Source organism: Ambystoma mexicanum, chromosome 2q (assembly GCF_040938575.1).
Source record: "Ambystoma mexicanum isolate Mex_15411 chromosome 2q, UKY_AmexF1_1, whole genome shotgun sequence".
NCBI classification, from domain to species: domain Eukaryota; kingdom Metazoa; phylum Chordata; class Amphibia; order Caudata; family Ambystomatidae; genus Ambystoma; species Ambystoma mexicanum.
This window is the reverse complement of record NC_090924.1, coordinates 1,354,406,481-1,354,432,548: the sequence shown is the minus strand read 5'-3', so window position 1 is coordinate 1,354,432,548 and position 26,068 is coordinate 1,354,406,481. Positions and strand designations below refer to the sequence as shown.

Genomic DNA, 26,068 nt, shown 5'->3' with positions numbered 1-26,068 from the left:
AGCAATTTTGAACTTGATTATGCCAATAAATATCCACAACTAATATTTCATCGCCAATTGAGTCAAGCGGCAGTGCCGAAGCAAAAAGATTAGATCGAAAGTATGCCTTTTTTTTACCCTTTTGTGCAGATAAATGAAACCGCAAATAACCATCTATCCCGGGGCATGCTACCAAGCAGGTTTCTTGGAAGCTTAATGTATCACTTTCTCGGGAAGAGTAATCATAATTGCAATTGCAAAATAAATGTGAATGTACACGGGTATTCCAACAAATAATATTTAACTCAGAGAGTTGTCGGTTTCATTGACAAGCCCCCTGGGTTTTGCCCTTCGATAAAGAATCCGCTAACCACAACAAATCATGATCTTGCCAATTCATAGCAAGCTTTGGTTGAACTACCAAAAAAACACTGTTGGCCAGGTTTATTATGCTTGTCGATTTTTAAGGGAAGGGATAGCCCTTCCTCTACTGTCGTGGTTGTATAAATAGTGTCTTAAATGTAAAGCTATCATAGCCCAACTGTCCCAAGGCTAGGGATTGCTCCATAACAATAGGTGAAATTAAGTTAGAGTCTAAATGGATATAAATTATATCTGTTCTGTCATCTTTTGGAAACAAAACCAGGTCTATAACATTTGAAGAGATGTAACAGACAAGATGCTTCATGAAAATAACCATAAAACATTCTGTTGATTGAGTTATAGACAAACTAGTTCTGAAGATGCATTCCGACAGCAAATGTCTTGATGATAGATGTGAAAATTGAGTGTCTGTGTACAGCTTTGTGGGATTAACATTGTATTGCACCTCCTGTAGAACCAAGTTGGACTTTTTGTCTAGTGAACAGAACTCCACCTTGTCAATAATGTTATCAGGTACTTCAGGGCTATTTATCCGGGTCCTATGAGACATATATCGATTCTCTAAACTGCAGTTGTGCAAAGAGTTAGAGGCTGGAGTCACACCATTATTTGGGAGATTTAGTTAGTGTTGCTGGGACTAATTGTAGCTCCGCTGTAGGGGGTTTCTCAGTTATGTCTTGGATAGAGTATGTTGACAAATCTGATATTTATTTCCTCCTCTTAGGAGTGCTCCAAAGCAGGAATGAACGTCGCTTGGGACGTCTTTGAGACCTCCGAAGAGGCGGAGTTACCATTTCTTGTTGTTGGAGCACTGGTGACTTCCGATGATTGATTCTAAATGTCCCACCGATTTTGTGTTTTTGTTTTGCTTCTTCAAACTGTCCACTAATTTTCTCCTTCCAGAACTCTGTAGATACTCATTCTCTTCTAGAAGAGCTGACGGTAAAGTAACATTGCTGTCCATAAGAGAGAGTTTTAATTTACAAAGACATTTCCTAGATCCCCTATTTTCAGTGGATGGATATTTTAAATATTTTTTCTGCTGTTAACGTTCTTATGGTTACTGAACTCCTTCTCTTGTGATAAGGGAGAAACCTCAATTACTGAAGCTGATGCACCATTGCCGTCATGCTCAAGTGATGTATTCATAAATGTTTCCTATATTTTTCTCAGTATGCTGTACCTCTTCTTTGGAGTTATATAGCGGCCTAGCATGAGCCCTTGTTTAATTGTAGGCCTATTTCATAGGTAGATTAGATGTATGGTTGAATATGAATACCACACCAATATATCCTTCCAAGAGATTTTACTTATCTGTGGAAGTAAAAGGAATTGTTTTTTGGTCTTTAAGCTCCTGGTGAATATTCTCATATAAGTTAACCAAAGAGTTTAGCACGAAATTAAGAGCAAATATTGTTGGTTGTGAAGTGTGTGGGTTATCATTCAAGGATTCTTGAGTCTTGGGTGAAGTAAGAGGCGTGGGTGAAGGATAATATGCTTACGAGGAGGCTACAGGAGATTCCGTCTCGTCATTTCAAAAAAGAGAGTGGGATCTAGCCAACAATTCTACTGAGTCACAAAAAGTGTGCATCACGGAGAAACAGCTAATCCGCCCAATGTTGGCTGCACTGATCGCGTATTAGGTACAGCCCCAGAAGATCATGATTTACAGCAGCGTTCCCTTGTTCTTCCAGTGCCAATGAGTTATCAGTTATCAAGCAAAATAATTAAGTGGGTGAATTTTGAAGGTAAATGTTAGCACTCATAAATTCTAAAAATGTTTACTTGATTCTTCCATTTTACAGAAGTCGATTTAATACATTCAGGACAAGCGGAACAAGTAATTTTGACTTGATGCTCTGAATCTTCAAGATTTTGATAAAAAGAAAATCTGGGGACAACTGCCACCTTGCTTCGCAGCCTGTGTGTGGTAGTTGCCATCACAGATAAAAGGACATTTTTAAAATACTAACTGCAGGTGAATGCTCCTCTGCTACTAGTGTACTTTGTAGCCTGCGTTCAACACTAACTGAGCTCCCAAGGCACGCAGATGCTATGGAGCCACCAACTGTCAGTTCTTTCTCGGGAGCAACATTCTGCTCCCACCCAAGGCCGCCTTGGCCCTCGCAGCAACTGCAGTAACTTCTACTGCACTCGTCTGAATTCCGCATGAGCGTTTCACGCTTTGCGCTTCCAGCACAATTTAAAACAATTTGCTGACAAAAGCCACAGGAACAATTGTAGGCAGACTTCCAAACCAACGCTGCAGTAACTGCTAGTGCGCACATCTGCACTGTGTGCATATTATTTAACAATCAATACTTTGAGCAATCTGCTCCTTTTCACACTAAACAATCTGCTTATCACAACTGATCTAAGAAGAAAATAAATCCTTGAAATCTATCAGTATCCAGAAATAATTTTGGCCATCTGTTACATATACTTACGAGGAACATTGCTTTTAAATTAGGTGGAGCCCATGCAAAGTGTAGTATGATGGCGCATCTTTATGGGGAATTATTGCTTTTGCAGAAATAGGATTACTGTTCATTTTCATTTGAGTGACACATTTGCAATAGCATCCTGCCCAAAAAGTTAAAAAAAATTGTTTTTCTTAGTGCCAAATAGCTAGTTTGATCCCTTCAATTAGTTTACTTTTTAACCCATGGTAGTTGGCTTGGATCCATGGGAGGTGATTGACATTACACATAAACACTACAGGCAAAGATTGGCTGTTTGAAGCCATGCAATATTAGATGAGCCTGTTTTCACTTCATATAAAGTACATGAAAAAAGTGTGGAAATTAACAGAGCTTTCAGAATCCTCTGACAATGTAAGGCAGAGCTGAACAGATGTACTGTCTCTTGTGAAAGAGCAAATGGATTCAGAAGCCTTGGAGATACAATTTTCCATCTACAGATTTTTCATCTGCGCTCTGGCTTTAAAATGATTGAAGTATTATCAATGTTTTCAAATTCTTGTATATTTGTAACTTTTGAATTTAACTTTAATACCATCATTTATTTTACATAGTCGTTGGAAACCTAAAGTGGCAATGATGTATTTTTGGGAGATTAGCTTTTAACCATGAAGTGATGCATGGAAGCACTGAGCTGTGGTGTACAACTTTGGGCTTACAGTGTATTATAGCCTTTGCTCCCGCTTCCACATCCCCTAACCAGGATAAGCGGTCCTGTACAGGCATTGGTGGATGGAAGTGAGAAATCCAACAGGCGAGTTGCTACTGTTTTCTGTATATTTTAGCCATATTTTTTTAGATTGTTTTAAGTAATTGTTCTTCGGACCCATGTGCTTTTTAATAGTGTTTTAGCCCCCTTCGTTTGAGGGTACAGTGGCTAGAGTACACTCGCATATGGTTCCTTTTTTTTCCAAACTTAACACCACTAATGTGAGTATATATTTAAGTTTTACTGTGCCGTATTTTAGATGGCAATATGCATTTGTTGAGTGTCTGTGAGCATTCAATTCCTAGAGGTGAAGAGACGTGCAAGATGCTAGAATAATATTCAAGTACATTATTGCTAATACTAGGGATAGTTTGACTGTACTATTTTTAATTTTCATATACTATATTGACTAGAGAATAGATATACAGGCTAAATAAGAGTGAGAGCAGTCTTTGTGTTTCTATTTGAGTATAAAGATGCACTATTGTGCAATTGTAAATGCTTGGTATTTCATGATACAACTATTTAGTAAGTTACGGTATTAATGACTTCAAATGGTATCCATTTACCAAAGAATGTGTTCCTAAATGTTCTTAAGAATTTGTTTGTCTGATTTTAAAATTGTCTGGTGTACAATTGTAAAGGTTTTGCTTGCGAAAGAGAAGGGATCCTACTCTCAGTAGGAACCTTGTGTCGGTATTGCACTATACTCTTCAGTAAAATAGTCTGTAACCCCTGGTGGGTATTTTGACTACCTTTGCGGTTTAGGTTAGGCTCTGGTAAGTGGGTATGATGAAATCAATAGTGCATATTTGGGCACTTTCATTGCTACGTTTTATTTATTTGTCTGTGCTTTTCTTGCCTACAAAACGTGGCCACAAAATATAGCGCAACTGAAGCTTTGATGGAAGCTGATACAGGCGTTGCAGTTTAGTTGCATTTTGATTTTCTTTCTTCTCCATTTCCAAATGTTTTCACCCTTTATATTGTAAGTCAGTACTTCAGATATGCTTGCCTGAAACAGAAAATAATTCCCATTATCTTCATTAATAAAGGAATTGAGCCTTTCTGAATTTTAAAAAGGTATTTGAGATTTTAGATCTCATTTTTCTTTTCAGGTGCTCTAATTAAGGGATGTTACCCACCGATGGAAGGAAATTTGTATCGCAAGATGCTGTTGATCGCTTCATTCATGTCTGAGATTGAAATGATCCTGGCTATTGAGTATTTCATGGTCTCCAATGCAGGTAGCATTCAAAGCCCCAGTGGTGCCAATCAAACTCTTGAGATAGTCCTGAAAAGGTAACGTTTTATCTCCCCATGTGCAGTGTTTTTTTTGCAATTGGAACAATTTTACATTATTGTGATTTCTGCATACTTTTAAAGTGACACGTCTTCTGAATGATGGTTCATTACTACATAGGACGGAGCATACCAGCTTAATGTTTTTGGGTTTACTATTTTTATTTTATTGATGTTTTATAAAGTGCAATATTACAACAAAATTAATCCTGGAAAAACAGGGTAAAGGATTCAAGATAGATACTTTGTTGGTAAAGTACAACAAGTAGAGTAGATGAGTGCTGTTATAATTTTTATGCTAGCCAGTAATTTGAGATACTGTTGAGCAAAATACAGAATATGCATTAGATAAGTTACATATAGTATAAGTACTATCCTACTACCTCTTCTTTATCTGTACAGAGATGCCTATCTCTTTATAAGTTAGAAAAGACAAAGCTGTGGTAAGTCAGATATAGGAGACGGACAAGAGGACATGTTGGTAACAGAATATTTTATTAAAGGAAAGAATGAATCCTCTAAGGTATAATTCTACGATGAGTTCCCTGCTATGGAAAATAATAAATGCGTGCTTGTCGGGAAGCCTTACAAAGAAACTGTCCTTTGTCATAACCTACGCTACCCTAATATCCTATCACTATGAAAGAATAAAATAGCATAAACCTTAAATTAGCATAGGGTTACTTCCCCCTTGATGGATCAGTGATAGCTGGTTTTATGACCCCTACCAAAGTGTTATCAATGCCTTTAAATGTGTCCATGCATGGCCCTGGGTGCATGCGCTCCCAGCCGCCACACCTCGATCCTCTTTTCCGCGTCGACGGGAACGGACTGCTTTCACCAGTGCTCTTGGGTGAGGCCTCGAGCCTCATAATTCCATGCGCTTTCCCTAATCTTTTGTTTTATAATTTTCAGGTCTTTGAGAACACCATCCACCAGTGCCCTAGCCCGTCCCCGGCGCATGTCGACCGCGGCTGGCTTGAGCAGGTGCCGTTGTGCGACGGTTCCTTCCCCACATCAGATCTGCACACGCTTTGCCTCCGGTGCTTCGGGGAAGACCACGGATGGAAAGGCTGCTCAGTGTGCAACTCCCTCAGACTCCAATCCCTCAAACAGGCTTGACGGTGTTCAGAGTTGTTCTCCAGGACACCACCAGAGAGCATTAAGGAATATGTACGCAAGAAGACAAGGAAGGTAAGCGTACTCTTCTCAAAAGCACACCACTGGGGCGACTCCTTCCCAGGGAAGCCTACTAACGGGAGGGGTCAGTCAGACCCTTGCACCAGCAGCAAGAACACAGAGGCTCTTGTAGCTACCGGGTTAATGGCCGAGGGAGTATAAGGGCCCTATCGGTTCCACCGCCAAGGGGCCTTTGGGTTCTGGTCCTGGGACACATCCCGAGGGGCTTAGCACTGCTACCGGGCACATGCCTGAGGAGGCGCCTACCCGCATCGTAGACAGAACTACTGGCCTCATGGCCGAGGGCCAATTGCCTACCAGGCCCACGACTGAGGTGCATGGTGGGGCAACGCTGATGCATGCAGGCATGCAGGCCGAGCCCAGACTCACGTTGTCCACAGCTGCACGTGCGGATGGCACGGGCAAAATGTCAGCATGCGCAGATAAGATAGCGCCCATGACAGAAGCCCGCCAGCAGGATGAACTGCAAAGGCGCGAACCGGCGGCCAGGTCAGATTGGGGTCCTATGACTCTTGTCACGTCCAGAATCGCACCCAGCCCACTTGCGAGGATCGCTTTTTTGACAAATTCAGATGGGGAACATCCTCAAGATCATAATCCAGGAGATGCCTCCAACACTGTCATCTCAGCCGGTGCTTGCACAGCCTTTACCTCCTCCACCTACGTTGCCCATGCCTCCGGTAATTCCGGTAGCAGCGCCTACACCCCCAGCGCCAACACCCACGCTAACACCTGCGGATCCAGGGGTCGACTCGATCGTGGGACTTCACCTCAAGCAAGCCAACGCCGACCCCATCCTGGAACCGGCTAACCAACGGCTGTGGAGAGAGATAGCAGACTTTTTGCCAGACATCATGGCTGACAAGCTGGCCTCTTTCAAGGTGGGACTCGGTGCAGCAAAACACGTGGCACAGGACATCATGGAGTCCAAGGTGGCGCACATAGATACTGCGAGCAGGGCTGTCTGTGTGGCAACGTATATAAGAATGGCGGCATGGCTCAAGGCAACCAGATTCAATCCTGATGTTCAGGACAGGATCCTAGACCTAGCCTTCGAGGGCAGTGACTTGTTCCACTCCTCCACGGACGAGGAACTCGATAAAAAGATGAGAAGCTCTCAGACAGCCAAGTCCCTGGCCATTCTCATCAAGCCAGCGTCCAAAACCTTCTCACTGGGACACTCTTGGTTCGACAGAGGCCGATCCTTCAGTGGTTTTCGTGGCTTCCAGGACCACCGATCCAAGCAACCGGACAGGTCACCCAGCCAACGTAGGCGAAAACACCAGAAGTCTTTGCACAAGGTGTTATGACTGTACAATATTCTGTGAGAAATAGTGGTTCACTGAACCCTTACCTGCCGGGATGGAACACGAGGACAAGTGCCTTCCCAGTTTCACCTCTGGCCCTGAGAATAGCTAACTGGGGCAGAGGTAAGAATGGGGAAACCTTCCTGTGGAAGAAAACCCATGAAGGCTGTGTAATGGCTTCCAGAAAGAGGGCAGCAATGGATGTTAATGGAGACAGAACAGCATATGAGGCAATGCATTTGCAGGCAATTGGAGAGTAGGAAAGGGTTACTTCTGGGGCTGCATTTGAGTCCATATAGCAGTAAACATACAAAGTTTGAATTGGTGTTTCCCAGAAAGATAATATTTTCTTACCAGAAATAGCTTTGTTCAGTTATAATCACAGAAGCTAGATGTTTCAGTGTTTGATTCACGGATGGTGTTCCAGGAAATGCTGCACGTGTTGCGAGGGAAGCAGGTTTGAGGCACATGTCGCGTGGTAGGAAGATTGCTGCACGTGTTGTAGAGGAAGAGGAATTGATGCACGTGTTGTGTAATTCGAAGAATGCTGAATGTGTTGCAAGGGAGAAGGCAAAGTATCCTTGGTAGTCTTTAACCCCTTAAGTGCCAATGAGGAGATATCTCGTCCTTGACATTACCTCCGTAGTGCCAAGGACGAGATAGCTTGTCCTTTTTGGCACCTTGTTTTGAGCGATCCATGCAAAGCAGGGATTGCTCAAAACTGTAATCCAACCCCCGGGCTATGTGAGGTGGAGGTCCCCCCTCACTGCTAGGGGGCTGGATTAACTTAAGTTTCACGTTGGCGTGCGTAATGCACGCCGGCGTGAAAGTAATTTCACTGCGGCAGCCATTTCGGTCTGCCGCGGTGAAGAAAGAAGGTGAGTGCCCTTCTCTCGCTGCCTCAATCTCCGGCTGTATTCCAAGCCGGAGATCGGGGCAGGTGTTGTTGGAAAGGGGAGATTCTCCCCTTTCCAACAACACCATTTGTGTAAGCATTGCTGCTCACGGATCGGGCACAGAGTGCTTGATCCGTGGGCAGCAATGACACTAGACACCAGGGATGTCTTTTGAGTTTGGGGGGGAAGGGAGGCTGCTTACTAGGTAAGTGGCACCCTTACCCCCCCCCCTGAGGCCCCAAAGCATGGGGCCACATGTATGGAGACTCCTGGGGGCAGATGGGTGACCATCTGCCCCCAGGGGTGGGGGGGCAATAGAAGAAAAAAAAACAGAAAATAAAAACGCAATGGGAAGGGGGCAGGGGGTTGGGACCCCAGCCACCATGGATTTTTGTTTGGGTGGTGTCCTTAGAAAGGGGAGATTCTCCCCTTTTCAACGACACCCTATGTGACAGCATTGCTAGTCACGCGTCGGGAACAGGGCGCTCGATCCGTGAATAGCAATGGCCACTAGACCACCAGGACCCCATTTGAAGCGGGGGGTGGGAGGTGTCTGCTTACTAGACAAGCGGCCCTCTACCCCCGAAGGCCCAAAGCATGGGGCCACATGTATGGAGACCCCTGGGGGCAGATGGGTCACCAAGGAAAACAGAGTGGACCTGCTATCCTGCACTCTGGACCATGTGTTGCCTTTCTCGGCGCACTTAGCCAGATCAGGGGTCCAGGTCGACACATGGAGAACATACCTAGCGGTCATTGGCGCATACTGGAACTCGGACAGGTTCACCTTCTTCTCGGCTAATCCAGTGGTGTAGACACACCTAGCATGGATGACCAGGCTTTAGTCTGGGAATCTTAACATCATTCTTAGCGCACTTGCGCACAAACCATTCGAGCCCATCTGCCCCTAGGGAATTGGGAAAAAGAAAATAATTTTTAAAAAGTAATGGCTGGTGTTGGGGGAGTGCCCCCCTTCTTCCCCCCACTGGACCACCAGGGATTTTCTTTTATGGAAGGTGGTGTTAAGCCCCCTCGCCCCTGCCCACCCAAAATGGACTGACATGTTATGCAGCCCTCCCTGGGGGCAATCTGCTCTTAGGAAGGGGCATGTAACCCCAAAGGGGGCTGCATGAGAACCCCTCTATCTGCCCCCAGGGAGGGCTGAATGAGATGCCCCCCCCCCTGCATTTGGTGTGGGGGGGAGAGGGTTACCCGCATTACATTAGAAAATAACCCGACAGTTTAGGGTGTTCCTCAGCCCCCCCCCCTAAAGTGCAACCTGCCATTTTCAATTTGTGTCTTTGTTTACAAAACTTGCCTTGGCACAGAGGAGCACATTGGTGTGCCAATCTGGCCCCAAGGTGCCCAAACCTTATTGCCCCACCCACTGGGTGGCCTATCTCACAATTTTTGGTGGCCCTCTTCCCCCCCACCCCAAATGGAGGGGGGGGGTGTACCTCACTCAGCCATTTGTAGGAGGCCCAGGGAGGCCTTCATGCGGTGCCCCCGCCTCCCATTCGGCGGTAATATCACTGGCCTTGGGCACCCTTATCCCGTGTGGGTCTTTGGCGGGGCTTGTGGGTAATACATTCTGGGGAGATTTGCACAAGGCAGACATCTTTGGATTCCCACAGGTGTCTTCTTGTCAGAAATGCATGGGGTTCCCTGTTTTCCTTGCTAGCTTCGACACCATAGGCCCAAATCTGTAGGTTGCCCACATGAACAAAATGTGCAGTGCTGAAAGGCTTGGGGTTACCAGTGGGATACCCTTTTCCTTTTGTGCCCCGGTAGGTACACCCACACATGAGGTACCATTTTTGTCAGGACACCTGTGGGAACGCAGGAAGGTATGACATCTGTTGTTGGCGACGTGTTTCGGTGAGTGGACAGAGGAAAATGTCTCTGAAATTGGCTGGAAATAAAGACAATTCTCAGACATTTCGCTCTGCCAGGCTTTCTGGGTAATAAATTCAAGGCCGATTTGGACAAGCCAGACCTCTGCGGCTTGCCGCGGGTGTCCTCTTTCCAGAAAACCCCCAAAATGTTTGCCCTTATTGCTTATTTTCTCCCACCCCCCTACACCAACATATGATTCCTTGGTGGCGTTACGACCGCCTACATGTCGGAAAAAAAGGGGCCAAATTTGGCCAAGATACCTCATGTAACAAAGACATTGAATGGCGACATACCAAAATTGTCAGATGCTAGTTGCCCACGTCGTGTAGCCGACGAATTCTTCCTCCCGATGTACCCCTCTGGTTCAAGAAATAGACAACCAGAGCGGTCAATCAGAGGAAAGAAAGGATTCCAGATGAGACCCAGGTAGTGCAGATGACGACACGTGCCACAGGAGTGGTACAGGCGAAACCAGGTGATATGCAGTTGGCAGAGGATAGGTGGTGGACCTGCAAGTGAAGTGAGTGGTTAACACAACATGAAATGTACACCAACCACACTTCTCGACGAAACCAGGAGCTTTTGACCAGCCAATTAGAGGCCAGCTCAGGTGCTCGATAAATTCCTAGTTTCTCACAAGTTTCCGGTAATAAACCCCCTCTTCCCTTTGAAGTACAAATATCACAATGACACACTATGGGCTTACCGTATTAGTATCCTTTTCTTAGCCGGGGTAGAAAGTCAGGTAGACGGAAGCAGGAAGGCCCAAATCCAAACATCCAGTAGGAAAACCAACAACCTATCCCGACGGCACGAGGACGCCTAAGTACACGCTGGCAGTCTCTAGTCCGTGTACAGAGCAGAGCAAGAATGTTATGAATTCCAAAGGTCAAGATTCCAAAGTGTTCAAAGAGTTCCAAAACGAATCACAAGCGGTCCGGGTGAGTAGAGATCCAGCAGGCAAACGAAGGTAGACTCCGTCGAAGACGAAATGCAGCAAAGTCAAAAAGGGCAAAGGCAAAAGAGGTCCGTAGGCAATCCGAGGTTAAGCACAAATCGGGCAACAAACGAGAACAAAGGCGGTCCGGGTAGCAGTTCCAGGTAACGGTCCGGGTCGAGGGAACAAGGCAATGCAAGGTAACAGGAAGGTAGGGGAGGAAAGGGAACAGCAACAGGGAATCAAGGTATCGGGTCACAGAACACAAAGTTTTCGTAGCGCCACCAATTCTCAATCAGAAGCACCGGCAAGAGTGAGGGAGGTGCTTAAGAAGAACCGGTCACATGACAACGGTGCGCACAGTTCGGCGTCGGCTGTAGGAGGGATAGAGTGGACGCCAGCGTTGCCATGCCAGCTTCCAGACACCTGGCTGCAACGTCCTTAAAGGGCTACGCACCCATGTTTTAACACTGCCTGTATGCCGGTACATGACAAAAATCACCAAAAAAGGCCTTTGCACTGGGGGGGGGGGGACCCATGGCACTTACAGGGTTAAGGTAGTTTTAATAAAGATTCACATAGAACCTAAGATTGACAACAACTGCTTAAGGCAGAAAACCAAGGTGAAGTCGAAGACTGTTAAATGGTAACCCGAGAAACGGGATTAAAGATATGCGTTAAAGATATGCAGAAGCCGGTGAATGTTGGCACAGCAACCCATGACACTGGTAAATCAGTGCGAATGCAGGTGTAAGCGCGGCAGCCCGTAAAACGGGATAAAGATAAGCGACAGCCGGTACTAGTATAAACAGCCGTAATTGCAAATCGTAGTGAAATGCAGAAAACGGGTAGTAACCTACTCGTATGTCAAGAGAAGTGCTAGTAGCAGAGGAAGTGACTCGGATTGGGGAAAGTCTCAAAGGAAAGAAGCAGGGAGGTGGGAAGTGTGGGGATGAGGAAAATTCAGTAATGGAAACACTCTGGCAGAATCGACAGGCGGAAAGGCACGGAGTCCGTTTCGTAGCAACACACTTGTTGCTGCATTTAGTGCGTATAAGGCATAAAGGGTGGAGTCATGGAGGGCATGTTTCAAAACCACTAGACTGCTAAATGACATAGCAAAGTTGAGACCCATTGGACGCCATGTTGGAAAGGGGGAAAGAACTACTTTCAAATCTTCCACCTCTTCCATAAAGAATAACAAAGCGTGACACAAGGGCTTTTTTCAGTCACCCTCTCGATCATCTGCCTCAGACCCAAAAAAGCAATGACTGCTCTTCTCAGGTCAGCCGGGGGCAGGCTGGCCCTACACAGTCAAGCTTGGCGCTCACGGTTCACAGACTCATGGATGATTTTGGTAGTCTCCTCGGGCTGCTGACTTTCCCTGATTTCCCCTACCTCTCCCCCCCCCCCCACCAACCCTCCTCCATCCCACAGATCAGGACTCCTTCACTCTTGGCAGAGATTTGTTCCCAGGTGGAGAGCGAGGTGGTGAAGGAGGTTCCTCTTCCTCCACAGGGGCAGGGTTTTTACTCCTGCATCTTTGCCATTCAAAAGAAGAACCAGGCGTGCCTGCAAGTGGTCCTAGATCTTTTCTTCCTCAATCTATACCTAGGTCTGCTGAAGTTCAAAATGGTGATGCCCGCGCATATAGTGGACACTCTGTGTGGGGGGGACTTGACCTTCTCCCTGGATCTCAGACGTATATTTACACATCCCAATAGCGCAGCACCATCGATCCTCAGCAGAACAGTAACTACGGCCTGGTGGTACCAGCACCTCCTAGGAGTACTGGCGGCATGTCTCCTGGTTATCTCTTACACCAGGCTGTGAATGAGGAGGCTGCAGCTACATTTTTTGGTATCCTTGAACCAGGAGTTGGTTCATCAGGGAGCCACAGTCACTATACCTGCGCTCCTACAGCATGACCTTAGGTGGTGGCGGCAGGATGCAAACCTCATGGTGGGAAGACCATTCAGACCACCTCCGACAGATCATACTATGACTACAGACTACTCACTTCAGGGCTGGGGTGCAACCCTGGGGACTCATTCAGTACATGGTCTCTGGTCCAGGACTGACCAGCAAAACCACATCAATTGGCTGTAAATGATGGCCATTTGGCTCACACTCAAGTGCCTTTAATCAGGAGCCGTACAGTTTGCATTCAGACAGACCTCTCTACCAGCATGTATTACATAAACACCAGATCCCTCCTCCTATGGAGACTGGCCCTCAGCCTCTGGGAGTGGGCGATCGAGCAGGACATCTGGATCTCAGCTGTGTATCTGCCGGGAGAATCGAACCTTGAGGCGGACAGACTCAGTTGGGTGGGCTCCGACATTTACGAGAGGCAGCTGAACACTAGAGTACTTCAAGAGATTTGCAGAAAGTGGGGTCACCCGATCACAGACCTGTTTGCGACAGAGAGCAACCGCACTTGTCAGCAATTTCGCCTCGTGGGGGTGAGGGGAGGGAGTGGGGCGCCACTCCCTTGGGGACCCACTCCATATAGCCTGGGGTGGGATGCGGGTCTACGCTTTTCCTCCAACCCCGCTCATCCACAAGGTTGTTTGCAAGATCAGACAATCCTGGCGGCTGTGTCTCATTCTCATAGCACTGCAGTGGCTGGCCAGACCTCAGTTCTTAGACCTACGGCAACTGTCAGCCCAACCAGAAGTCCCTCTGGTACCTTTGCAGGTAGCTCTGTAACATCCCCAGCTGTCCCAGGACAATCTAGAAATCATCCAGGAAGCCAGGATACTCAAAAGCAGTACAAGAGCAAATGGTCCAGGTTCTGCTTCTTTTCCAAGGAAAACAGAGTGGACCTGCACTCTGGACCATGTGCGACCATGTGTTGCCTTTCTCGGCACACTTAGCCAGATCAGGGGTCCAGGTCGACACATGGAGATCATACCTAGCGGCCATTGGCGCATACTGGAACTCGGACAGGTTCACCTTCTTCTCGGCTAATCCAGTGGTGTAGAGACACCTTGCATGGTTGTCCAGGCTTTATCCCGCCTGTCAGATGCTTGCACCCAGTCTGGGAATCTTAACGTCATTCTTAGCGCACTTGCGCACAAACCATTCGAGCCCATGGCCACAGTGGACATCAAACTGGTCACGCTACTAGTGGGTTTTACCTCAGCTTGCAGAGTTAGCGAGATTCAGGCTCTGATCGCTTCTGAGCCCTACACTTTGTTTCATCAGGACAAGGTCGTTCTCCCCACACACCTCAGATTCCTACAAAAGGTGGTCTCCTCTTTCCACATCAACGAAGAGATTGTGCTCCCCACTTTCTTTCCAAATCCCAAGGAAGATGCTGAAAGGGCTCTCCATTGTTTAGACGTCAGAAGAACTTTAAAATTCTATCTCGACAGGACCAAGGGCTTTCACAAGACTGATGCCTTATTTGTCACGTTTGGAGGCTCAAGGCCTGGACAACAAGCGTCCAAGGCATCAATAGCCAGATGGATGACGGCTGCCATCCAAGAAACATGCAAGTCTCAGCGCAAGGAGTCTCCAAGGGGCATGCACGCTCACGCTATAAGAGCCAAGGCAGCGGCGGTTGCCTTCCAACTTCACGTTCTGTGGCAACTAATTAGCAGAGCTGCGACATGGGCCTCCCCATCAGCCTTCTGCAAGAACTACTGTCTTGATACCAGCACCAGCGCTGACGCAGCATTTGACCAGGCTCCTCCTGCGTAATCTGTTTGCATAGAGTATCAAGCTCTCCTCGCAGTGTGTTTTCATCAGTTGTAGTCACCCATACAGGATGGAGGAAAGGGGCAGGATGCAGTAGTAGGAATGAAGTGTTACCGAATCGACTAATGTACTCCTAGTCCATAGTCCCCTTTCCTCATACGTCCCACCATTCTCACACTAAAATAAGAGCAGTGAGGTTCAACAGTTAAATACAGCCGACTTGTCAAAGGGGATTGAGGTGTGGCGGCGGGGAGTGGAGAGCGCCTCTGCGCACGTATACATTGAAATGGAAAGTGTGATTTTTCTGGTGAAAAAAGGTTGTGTTCCTGTCCCTAGCGAGGGATGCCCATACAGGATGGATGAAAGGTGACTATGGACTAAGAGTATGTCAGTCACTCCGGTGAGTAACACTTAATTTATGCCACAAGAGTCCAGTCTGGACCTCAGGAAGTGCAGCTCTTCATTTCTATTGTTGGTGAAAAATACCCATGGACTACACCTGTGGCACCCATTAGTAGGGGTACTCCAAGTGTATGTTTGTGGGCACCTGTTTTCTGCCCACAGAGCAAGGTATAGCGGGTAGCAGCTACATGTTGACTTGGCAGTGGCTCTGGGTCTCCCCCATTTTGGGACATCCAGGCTCTGCCATAGGAATATGGCCACTGACAGCCTCATAGCTTCCTGCCTTTCCTTCCTGTTTCTCAAAGTCCTGAGAAGCCCCGGCTCTGTCAACCTTCCCCTGATTGGATGCTCGGTGGAAGACCATATATGTTTCTGGTGCTGCCCCTGCTAGACTTGTAGGAGTCTTCCCAGAGACTGCTTGTTTTGGGTACACCCTAGGGGAGGGATCTGAATGAATGGAAAGGGTTGCCAATTCACATTCTGTGTTGTGGGTAGCTAGTTTTTGTTCTATGTCATAATGCCTGTGATATGCCTGAGCCAGTCCTACCTGAAACTGGAGTGAATGCAGTGTGTTCTCCGAAAAGCTGGGAGTTGCCCCCAATACACATCTACTGTTTTCGGTGTCTGGTTTTGGCTGAATGACCTGAAAGCCTGAGAGCTTGATTGTGTGCCGCGTGATGAATGCCCTAGTGTGTGATTGGCTGACTGAGCCTAGCTCAGCATTAGTGACTGGGTGGGCTTTTGTATATCAGAGGACCCCTCACCTCCGTGTCAGAAGCTGCAAGTCGAAACCAGAAGTCAGAAGCATTTATCCTGAATCCAGCTGGAGGTATGTGGCTGCAACTCTTCAAGGAATACAAATACAATGTGCAGATTAATGTGCAGATTAAAGGACAGATCAAGAGAGGACCTGGACAGGCGACCTCTTCCCATAGCTACAAAGGAACATTGTGCAACTGCTCTTATTCACCCAAAGTGTCCTGGAAGCCAGTCGTGAGTATCCTGGGTGCCAGTCCTGAGTACCTTCTGCGTGGGTCCAGAAGAATGATGACCAGACAAGCCCAAGAAGTACACAAGCATCGTCTTGTGTCCAGAGGCTTTCTGTGACCAGAAGAAAGCCAGATTGACAGTGCATCTCCCGGGAAGAGGGGTACCCTGGCATAGATCTGCTCGACGCCCGGTGTTTGCAGAGTTCCAACAGACTGAACAAATCCTCAAGTGGCACTGCAACCAGGACACCTGACCCCTTTTCCATGGTTCAGAAAGTCCAGTGTCGCCACCTGCACAGAAGTGCCACCCAAGGTCATTGATGATAACCAAAGGACTCATCCTCACCTCTTAAGCCTTGTCGAGATTCACAGTGAGTTTCAGCTTCATGGGACATTCACAGCCGGCATGGCAACCCGACCAAGGAGACCATAGCGACAGACCTGCACTGCTGCCTTTCTGACACTGCATGGTTCCCTTCTCTAGTTCGACAGCAACAGCCCACCTTTTCTAGAGGGGGTCCATCCTCGAGGGGCATCATCAAATAAAGCGGAGAAATTCCACCACTTCGCCTTCCAAGGCATGCATGGTGCTGTGACGAGGAATAGGGGCTTCCTCCCTCAGGGCCTATCCAGGGGTCCCAGGTTCATCTTGGGCCTGGCTCTCCTTTTGCTTCCTAGGTACTTTGTTGTGGTGGGATCTGTAGAAACCAAAGCAGACAAGTAATGAACACATAAGGACTGGCCATTGGCATAAAATGCCATGTATAACATATTTTCTTACAGGTTGCCTTGGTTGGGGGTGAGGGGGGCATCGCCACATAGAATTGCATTTTTACTTAAAAAAGTATTATGTCAGTGTTCTAAAATTAACTGCATTTCTACATTTATGACTTTGGGATTAATTAAACAGGGTTTAGTAATTGTAATGCTTTGTAATAACTATTGACAGTTGGTGCAATATTGCTGAACTAAGAAAAACTGTGGTACCACATAGTACTGTATATATTATGTTAACTATTTGAGTATAGTTTCATAGTACAAAGTGAGTCTTATTTGTATATATCCACATAACTTATATGTTAATTAATAAAAGAACTAGGGTAGCACCTAACATAGTGTGTGGACATTCTTTTATGGGGACTTGGGGATTCACTGTACCTAAGAACCAGCCTGCATCACCTCCCTTGAGTCACAGCCTTGGTTGCTCGCCACGTTGAATATTTGAGAGCCTTGGCTGGGGTGCCTCTGTGCCTTTACCCCAACCATATAGTGAGTAGTAGTACAGATGCCACTGTTAGGCAGAAACCTGTGCAGTTCCCTTAGGGACCACTGCAAAAGATTTAAGACTACAGGTGTTTGGCAGTAAACCCTCTTGGTAGCAGTCTGTACCACACGGATTCACTTGGTAGCTGTGGCTGAGCAGTCGGACTTCCCTCAAGAAGAGTTGGGCAGTATGTAGAGTATACACAATAGGTACAGAGATACAGTAGCACAAGCAAACACTGACCAGAGCTTTGGTGTAAAAGTATATAATTATTTATTTAAAGACACACGTAGATTACACTAGCACAAAGAGGAAAGTACATTCAGCACACAGTAACTATTATATACATACAACCCTAATTACTTATTAGACAAGTCTTAATGAGAAACACCACTTATTTTCAGACAGAGGTGAGCGCTTAACATAAGATGGCACCCTAATAAGTTTTTTAAAAGGGAGGGAAAACGGCAGGGTTATGGAAGAACACAAATTTCAATACTTTTAAAAGAACCACAGTAAGGCAGGATAGGCAGAGTTCTACTGGAGAGCAAGGAAGTCAATGTCCAGGCCCACTCTTGGAGAGAGCTAGCAGAAGGGGTCCAGGTTCACACAGTGGGGTTATGCCCAAAGAGTCTTGTAGATAGTTCGCACACAAAGAATGAAATTAAAGTCAGGAAAAGTTAGCTAGGTTGTCCCTGGCCAGTCCAGGTTAGAAAGTCAAGGCTTTACTGTCACCCCGAACGATCTGTCGCAAGGGAAGCCAGGCGGGACACAGTACCTTAAGTGTTAAGGAAGCTCCAGCGGGGGCAGTTGTTCCTGGCAGCGGGTGCAAGTCGGTGTTTCGTCCAGAGGAAGAGGAGGTCTCGCCGTGGAGGAAAGATGAAGGTCGTTGCACTGCCAGGGAAGAAACCAGCCGTGGAGTTCTTCGGTTAAAAGGTACTACCCTTCTCTTCGCGGTAGAGGTAAGCCGTGGTATTCCGGTTGCCGGGGTGCTTGGCACGGGCAAGGGGGCCACGAGATGCTCCAGGAAGGTGAAAAGAAGGCAAAACTGGTTATCCCCTCTGGACTGGAGATCTCCTCTGTCGTCAGGAAAAGTGGTGAGACGGTTCAGCAGGGCTCCACCGGTGGTGTCGTCGTTGCAGGTCGGCTCAGCTTCTCCCTCCTCGGATTCTTAGGTCCTGTGGCAACTTCTGAAGTTCCAGTCCCCAAAGCCCTGCTTTTATGCAGCAAACCCCCATTCATTCAGCCTAGCTGTCAATCAAACATGCTAAGTGGTGAGCCGGCCGGCTCGCCACTTGGGCCAGTCACACAAGAGAGCGACTTGAGTTGCCAAGGCAACTCAGTCCAGGGTGCCTAAACCCCCTCCTACACCCCCTGTGGTACCCAGACAGAGTGGCACCACTTTTGGAGGCTTCTGTGGAGAAGCCCGCCAAAAAGTGGAACAAAGGGCTCGACTTGGGTTGGAGTCACAGAAGAGAACACAAACGCCATTTTAGAATTGAGTTCTGGCAAAAAATACCAACCGGTGAATTGATATTAAATAAATAAACCGGCGCTACGTTCGAGGCTATCGGAATTAAATAATTAAAGTTGGTAGCCTCGAACAATGGGAAAATCCCATAGAGATATATTCGCGGTCGAATATAAAAAGTAGTATCCACTGCCACAGCCAAAACTCGATCAGGGAGGACGGAGACGTGCCCCCTCAAACAACAGACCCCGGGGCAATCGAATTGCCCCGACCAGTACGTCCACAATATGATGTTTTGTACTGGTTTCTGTTCATAATTTGGGACTAGCAAAGCCAATGGTGACTTTACATGCCCTGGGAGACAGTAGTCAGTCCCAGGGTATGTAGTCTATGTTGGGGGGTCGCTACGATACCCCCTGGGTTACGGCACGGAGGGTGCTGTGTAACCCACATCAAAACCACATGAAACCCTATGGAGTAAAAGACCCCATAGCCCATAAAACACATGGAAAGACAAAGGAACACCTCAAATCATGTCTAAGAGTGGGAGTAAAAGAGTCTCACTCTTAGCAGGAGAAAGAGTAAACCCCAAAAATCCAGCAAAGCTGCTGGTGGACTCACTAGGTTTGGGAAATTAGCCTTTACAGAGAATTCTCCCTAACAGCCACCATCCAGTCTTTACACAGGGCCTATCCCGTCTCCCAGGAGGTGTTTTCGTTTGAAACAACCGGTTCTCCTGGCCTTGGTTTGCCAGCATTCACAGCACCAAAAACGTCTTCCAGGCCAGCTTGAAGTACTTTGCGACTTGAGTGTTTGGGGTAATTCCCTTGCTCATTCTTGCTCGAGTTGTGGAATATTTGGTGTCTTGGCCCAGCCTGGGCTCCTCAGCCTCTCTTTAAAGGTCAATTTTCTCAGGTTATTAGTATTCTCATCCCGGCATGGGCCATGGACTTTTCTAGCCCTGCTTTGCTTCTCACTTTTCACACACCCTCGTGGGGTCCTCCGATTCTCAGTCTGGCATGGGCTATGGGCTTTCTTAGACTGGCTTTGCTGTTCAGTTTCCTCACCCCCATCTGCGGTATGCACATTTTCCAGCCCGACCTGGGCAAGGGGTTTCTCAGACAGACTGTTTGCCAGTTCTTTCCCCTCATGGGGTATGCAAATTCTTAGTCCGTGGGCTTTGCTGTGGCCTCACTGCCCTCCATCCTCTCCTAGTACGTGGATGTATACCTGCTTTCCAGTGGCATGCTCGTCCAGAGAGGCGGTCTCTCTGACCAGCGCAGAGCTGTGCTTTCCATGTCGCTCCGGTCTGCACGGCCTGGTCTCTTGCGGTTTCTTCTCACCCTGGACGGCAAGTTGTTGCCATCGCGTAGATAGGACACTGGCACGCCGCTTCTGACATGGCTCTGCTACCTCCTTCTTCAACGGCTCAGAACTCCTCCAGCTCCCCGCCTTGGTCAAAGCGGCAACGTTCCGTAAGCTTCCTTGGCTCTCCGCCCACCATGCCATCTGCGTGGCTCTTCCCCAGGCTCATCCTGAAAGGAAGGGGCTCCCTCTTCTGCGCAACCCTGCTTTTCTCACTCTCTGGCTGGTAATCGCCTATTGTGTTTGTGTCCAGGGACATTTATGTTCCTCCCTTGAACAAAATGGCAGAATGCATTGGTTCCGCTCTTCGGGAAAGGGTGACAATAAGTTAAAGTCCAAAACCAAGTCATCCACTTTTAAAGGGCCCTGTTGATTACTACTCTGTTAAATCTCCATATAACCTACAAACACTTGGGAATTTGAAGTAAAGGGAGGTGGAATAAAACCCTTAGTTGGGGATTCCTTGTCCCCTAATGGGGGGGGTCATCCCCAGCAGAATCCCGCTTGCCCTGTCCCCTTGGGGAGAAAGGACGACTTCCCTGTATTGGTCACATACCCCTTCTGTTGGTTTGGAGCTCTACTCTAGTTGGATGACTGCTCTGGTAAAGGTTCCTCTTTCCCAAACCAATCGTGGTTCATTGTCATCCTCTGGGTATTCTACCCAGGATGTCAGAGAGGAGTAGTTCTCTGCAGTTTCTTTGGGGTTTTGCTAAAGGAGGTCCTGAAATGTTAGTAAACCGGTCCCTATAATTACTTCCTCTGATAGCAGTGGAACAATGACAACCTGCAAGGCTGTTCGATCTCCCTTGATCCCTAATGTGAATGTGATCCTAGGATGTATACTTCAGTGTCCCCATGGATGCAGATTATTTTCACCGCTTCATTCAGGTTTAGGCTGTCTGGACCAACCAGTTCTGAATGAATCGTGGTCTGTTGGCTGCCTGAATCAACTAGGGCATTTGCCCAGGTTTCATTCACTCTGACCTGTTTGCAAGCCTGAAAGGGAGTACTTTTGCATAAGAGTATATTTGCTTCTTCAGGGGTTTCATCCCTGTTATGTTCCAATCTTTCCCCTCCTCACCCTCTCCCCTCCCCCACTCACACCCAACCTATTTCCATGGGTTCCTTGGGTTGGTTCTTGGGGCATGTATATATGAAATGCCCTTTCTCTCACATGAACAGGTGAGGATTGTAGGAAGACTGGGTTTGTCCTACTAACAGCCTCTTCACAACTCCACAGGGGTTCCCTGGCGTGAAGTCAGCTGCAACTTCGAACAAAATCTTGACTTCTGGATGCGACCGAGGATACGCTATGAGCCCGCCTGTGTTTGAGATACCCATGCCCGGGGAACCCGGTCGAAGACCCGCACACCATCTGCTGGAATATCTGCAGCCCCCGCGGACACCATAGCAGGGGGGGCGGGGCGCTGCATACAAACGCTCTGGACAGCCTTCGTGCCAGCCCCGCGACACGCAGTCCCCCCTCCTGCTTGTATGGTCAGCCGGTGTCGTGGAACCCGAAGAGGATTGCTTTGTGCGGGCAATAACCACTGAGGGCGGGGGCCCGCAGTGCGACGACTTGGGGTGCGAAGGGCAAGGAGCTTCTTGGAAAGGAAGGCGCCCCCCCGGCACGCCCGCCCTTTTGGACATCGCAACACCAGGGATCCGCAACCCGCAGATTCCCCGCAATCTCCCGACACCCCAACGATAACGACTGGGCCACGGCCACAGCACCGAGGCACGGGAGGCAGACCTGGCCAACAATAATACGGCCCCAGCACTGGCGCAAGAACGCCACACAGGCCAGCAACCGCAGGGCAGTTGGAACCACACCTGATACGCGGGCGGAGGACCCACAAGGCACAACCTGTGCCTCAGGGGAAGAGATGCCATCTACAAACCCTGCAGCACCCGCTGGAGACCTCGGTACAATCCCACTGGACCAGAGGTGAGGCACTCCCTGAACACTAACCCCCTCTCTGCTGGCCCTTGGACCCCATCTCCTCTGTGACTCTGGGGCCGCTGAACGCTGTACTTGGCCTGAACACCCAGTGGCTGTCCCGGGGCTGACACCCCAACCGACACGGGAGCGGGCCTGTTGTTAGGGCCAATGGTACGGCCCGGCCAATGAGAGCAGCCCTGGGCATTTTAACACGAGAAGAGGGGGGCCGGCAAAGACACCCCTCTCCCCGACAAACCACTACATGGGAAACGAGCAAATGCTATAAGGACAGGGAATGGGCACAAGCCCCAAGGCCATATTAAGAGGGAGTTGTCGACAAGTGTGGTGGATACCTGCCCAACCCCACAACTGGGGCAAGTGCGGAGACATCGGGGACACGTCTCAACAGAGCAAAGGGCAATCGGGGCATTTAACACGTACAGGCCCCAGCATTAAGGTAGCACAGAGACACAGCTCTGGCCCACATGAAGAGGGGGGCAGCCAGCACCTTGCTCCAACCGGGGCCCAGGAGGTGCAGAATTGGGAAGCAGCTCAAGTCACAGTGAACGGGACCACACAGACGCCCGCCCCCGGACTGCAACAACCCAAGAATTCCCCCCCCGGCACCACCGCCACGCTGGGCCTCCCCGTCAGACGGCCCCTGACAATAGACACCACAGTGCATGAGCAAAGGAAGGGGCGAAAAAGAGCCGATCCTGACACCAACCCTCTGAGTCTCTCCCCACCATCCCGACGATGCACTTGTAGGTGTCCACACAACCCCACAAACTGGCCGCCGCAAGCCTGTACCCGACATAAGGCCACTAAGGATCCAAAGATATTCCCTCCACAAAAGGACAAGGGTAAACAACAGACACTTTAAAGCAAAATGGATCTATACACAGTCGGTCCCCTACGGGGACCCCTTGTCCAGGCCCCAGAGGACGGAGAGGTGATGGCGGAAGACCCTCCCATCTCTCTCACGGATGTCATGATAGCTATTGGGAAATGGAGGTCGTCAATGGAAGGGAAAATTGGTGGCCTGTCTGCGGAGCTCTCATTCTTGCGCAAAGACCTTTGCAACCTATCCTCTAGATTGGGGGAGACGGAAGAGAGGATCTCAAACACAGAGGGCACAGAGAGGCAAATGGAGAAACACCTGGCTACCAGCACTCAAAAGGTTTCCCAACTTGAAAACAGAGCTGAGGACAGTGAGGGCCGGGCAAGACTGAACAACATCCGGATTCTCGGGATTCCAGTAAGGAAGAGGTGCCCAGCGTCAAACTCTTCCTGGAAGATTGGCTGGCCGAGTTATTCGCCCCCAAGAAATTCTCTAAATTCTTCTCTATAGAGAGTGCCCACAGAGTCCCAACTGGACGCCCAGTTCCGGGTGCACCACCACGAACAATCATCGCCAAACTGATGAACTTCTGTGACAGAGACACCATTCTCCAGATGGCCAGAGCTACTGGCCCCCTCACCAACAATGGCCGCCGCATCGGCTTCTACCCCGACTACACTAGAGAAGTGCAGAGGGCCAGACAGTCCTTCGACTCAGTCAAGAAGAAGCTACACTCTTTGGCTATAAAATATGCATTCTTCTTCCTGGCACTCCTGAAGGGGCACCACAATGGCGTCACCCACCTGTTCTACTTGCCGAAAGAAGCCTGGGATTGGCTGGAGACTCAAATCCTGAACGGACTGAGACTGCAGTGCTCCCCGAGTGGCCCCCCGACTCGACAACCCAGGGCGGACTGCTCCCCACCACAAACAAACGCAGTGGACGATGACTCGCCCAGGTTCCCACGAGATGGCAAGAATGGCGCGGAAAAGGGCTGAGGACTGACATCAGGGACCTGGTCATGGATAGACTGCTCGAGAATCCGGAGGCCAATGAATCTGCGACTGCTGAAGATGGCGACGGCACCACTACAGTCCGGGCTACTGGTTTATGGTTTATATTTCAGTTACGCGCCCAGTGGGTGCTTGGTTCGGGTTACAGGTGCTTTTGGTTGGGGGTGGGGGTGGATGGGATGGGCTGCCGGGGTACAGGTTTTTCTAGAAGCTATCACTCTTAATACTCCGGTCCGGGTACGGGTCAGGACCATTGGTGGTCATGTCAGGATATGGTAAGGCACGGGAAAGGGCAGAGGAGGGGGATCTTGAACCTCTGGGGCAACTGGGGCCTCAGACTAGATCTGTGGAAGGTACTCCACCTCCCCGGCAAATGCAACCACCACACACATACCAATGGCGCAAGATAGCCCCTTGACAATACTGACGTGGGACTTAAATGGCCAGGGTTCAGGAGTGAAGAGGCGGCTAGTCCTCCAGCAGCTAAACAGACACTCACCGGATATAGTGCTCTTGACCGAGATGCCCCTTGTGGGCACAGAATGCAATTTCTGCAGGAAGTCCAATTATGCGACCACCTTCCATGCTGGTTCTCCAGTGGTTCTCGGGGTACCATGATCCTCTTGCATAAACGGGTCCCATTCTGACTGAAAGAGCTCCACACAGACTGGCGGGGGCGCTTTGTGGTGGTTACTGTTGATATTGGGAAGGTCTCCTGGGGTATCCCGGCAGCTTATGTACCCCCCTCAACTGACGCACGAATTCCTCGGCGACCTCCAGGAGGTAATGATGGGGAAACAGGCAGATAATTGGGTTATTGGGGGGAGACTTTAATGAAGTGATGGATGTGCGTAAGGACAGAACACATGTGGGTAATAGGAACCCCGAAACACAAATCAAGCTCCACTCCTTCGCATTGGCACTGGGGTGGGTGGATGCATGGCACACTCTTTACCCCACGGATCAGGGATACTCCTTTTCCAATGCCCACAGTTCCATGTCCCGCATAGACTATCTCTTCATCCCCCAGGATATATCACATAGGCTGATGTTACTTACCGCTCTGTATGCTGATTGGAGCCTAGGTAAAACGACCTCGCGGAGGGAGGTAGGATTTAACAGGTTCCGGTTCAGCCTCCAGAATTCCAGCTCCCCTGAATTCTGTGATTCAGGCTTCCTCTAAGAGGGGCTCTTCTCTACGATGTACCTCTTGCCGTTTGAGTAAAAATCAGCAGAGATGTCTATCGCCTAAAAGAGCGGGAGAACACACACCGCCAATAACCAATGCTGCAAAGAAAACACAGTATGATTAGAAGCAATCAGGCAATATGTAATTATTTAGACAATCAGATATTACTCTACGTACCTAGACAATGGTTGAGGTGGTGTTGGACCTTAATTCATGAACCTCCAAGAAAACCCAAGACTATGAGTATGCACAAATGATAACCACAAACTCACTATAACTAATACAACACCCAGCAGACCTGATGAGTGGGATTCCTCGGGAAAATGGGTACCAGTTGAAAGGAAAACAACGGCAGGTACAAAACAACAAATGGGAAGGTTAGTAAGGAAGAATATACCCGGGCGGCACGAGGGCACACTAGTGACGGGTTGGTGCATACACTGGAAAGCTTCACTTCTATGCACTCGGTTAAGGTAGAAAAGGCAAGAATAAATGATAAAGTTCCAGGAATCCACATGTATGAGAAAGACTGATGATTTTCAGGTAATGAACAATACAGGAGAATTGGGTGAGTTTACCTTAATTGCACAAACGCAACAGGCAAGGACAATCCAAGTAGACAAAGGTGGGTCGAAAATCCAGGAAGTCAAGTAATCAGGAGGAAAAAAGGGAATAAGCACCGGAACGGGATGAAACCGAAGGAACGTAACGCCGCAATTAGCAGCAACAAGCCGCTGAGTCCCTTCGGCTTTTATGGTGCAGGGGGGCGGAGCCGCCTTACGCATTCTCTGCGCACG

General features: G+C 48.5%; 1 protein-coding gene across 2 annotated transcripts in view; it reads left to right on the top strand.

Moving 5' to 3' along the window:
- TOPAZ1 (testis and ovary specific TOPAZ 1) overlaps positions 1–26,068 on the top strand; it is a 2,616,805-nt gene that overhangs the window by 2,535,195 nt on the left and 55,542 nt on the right. For both annotated transcript variants that reach the window (XM_069648829.1, XM_069648828.1), the window contains one exon: positions 4,671–4,854. In XM_069648829.1, the coding sequence (XP_069504930.1) occupies positions 4,671–4,854 (184 nt within the window). The remainder of the gene's footprint in view (positions 1–4,670; positions 4,855–26,068) is intronic.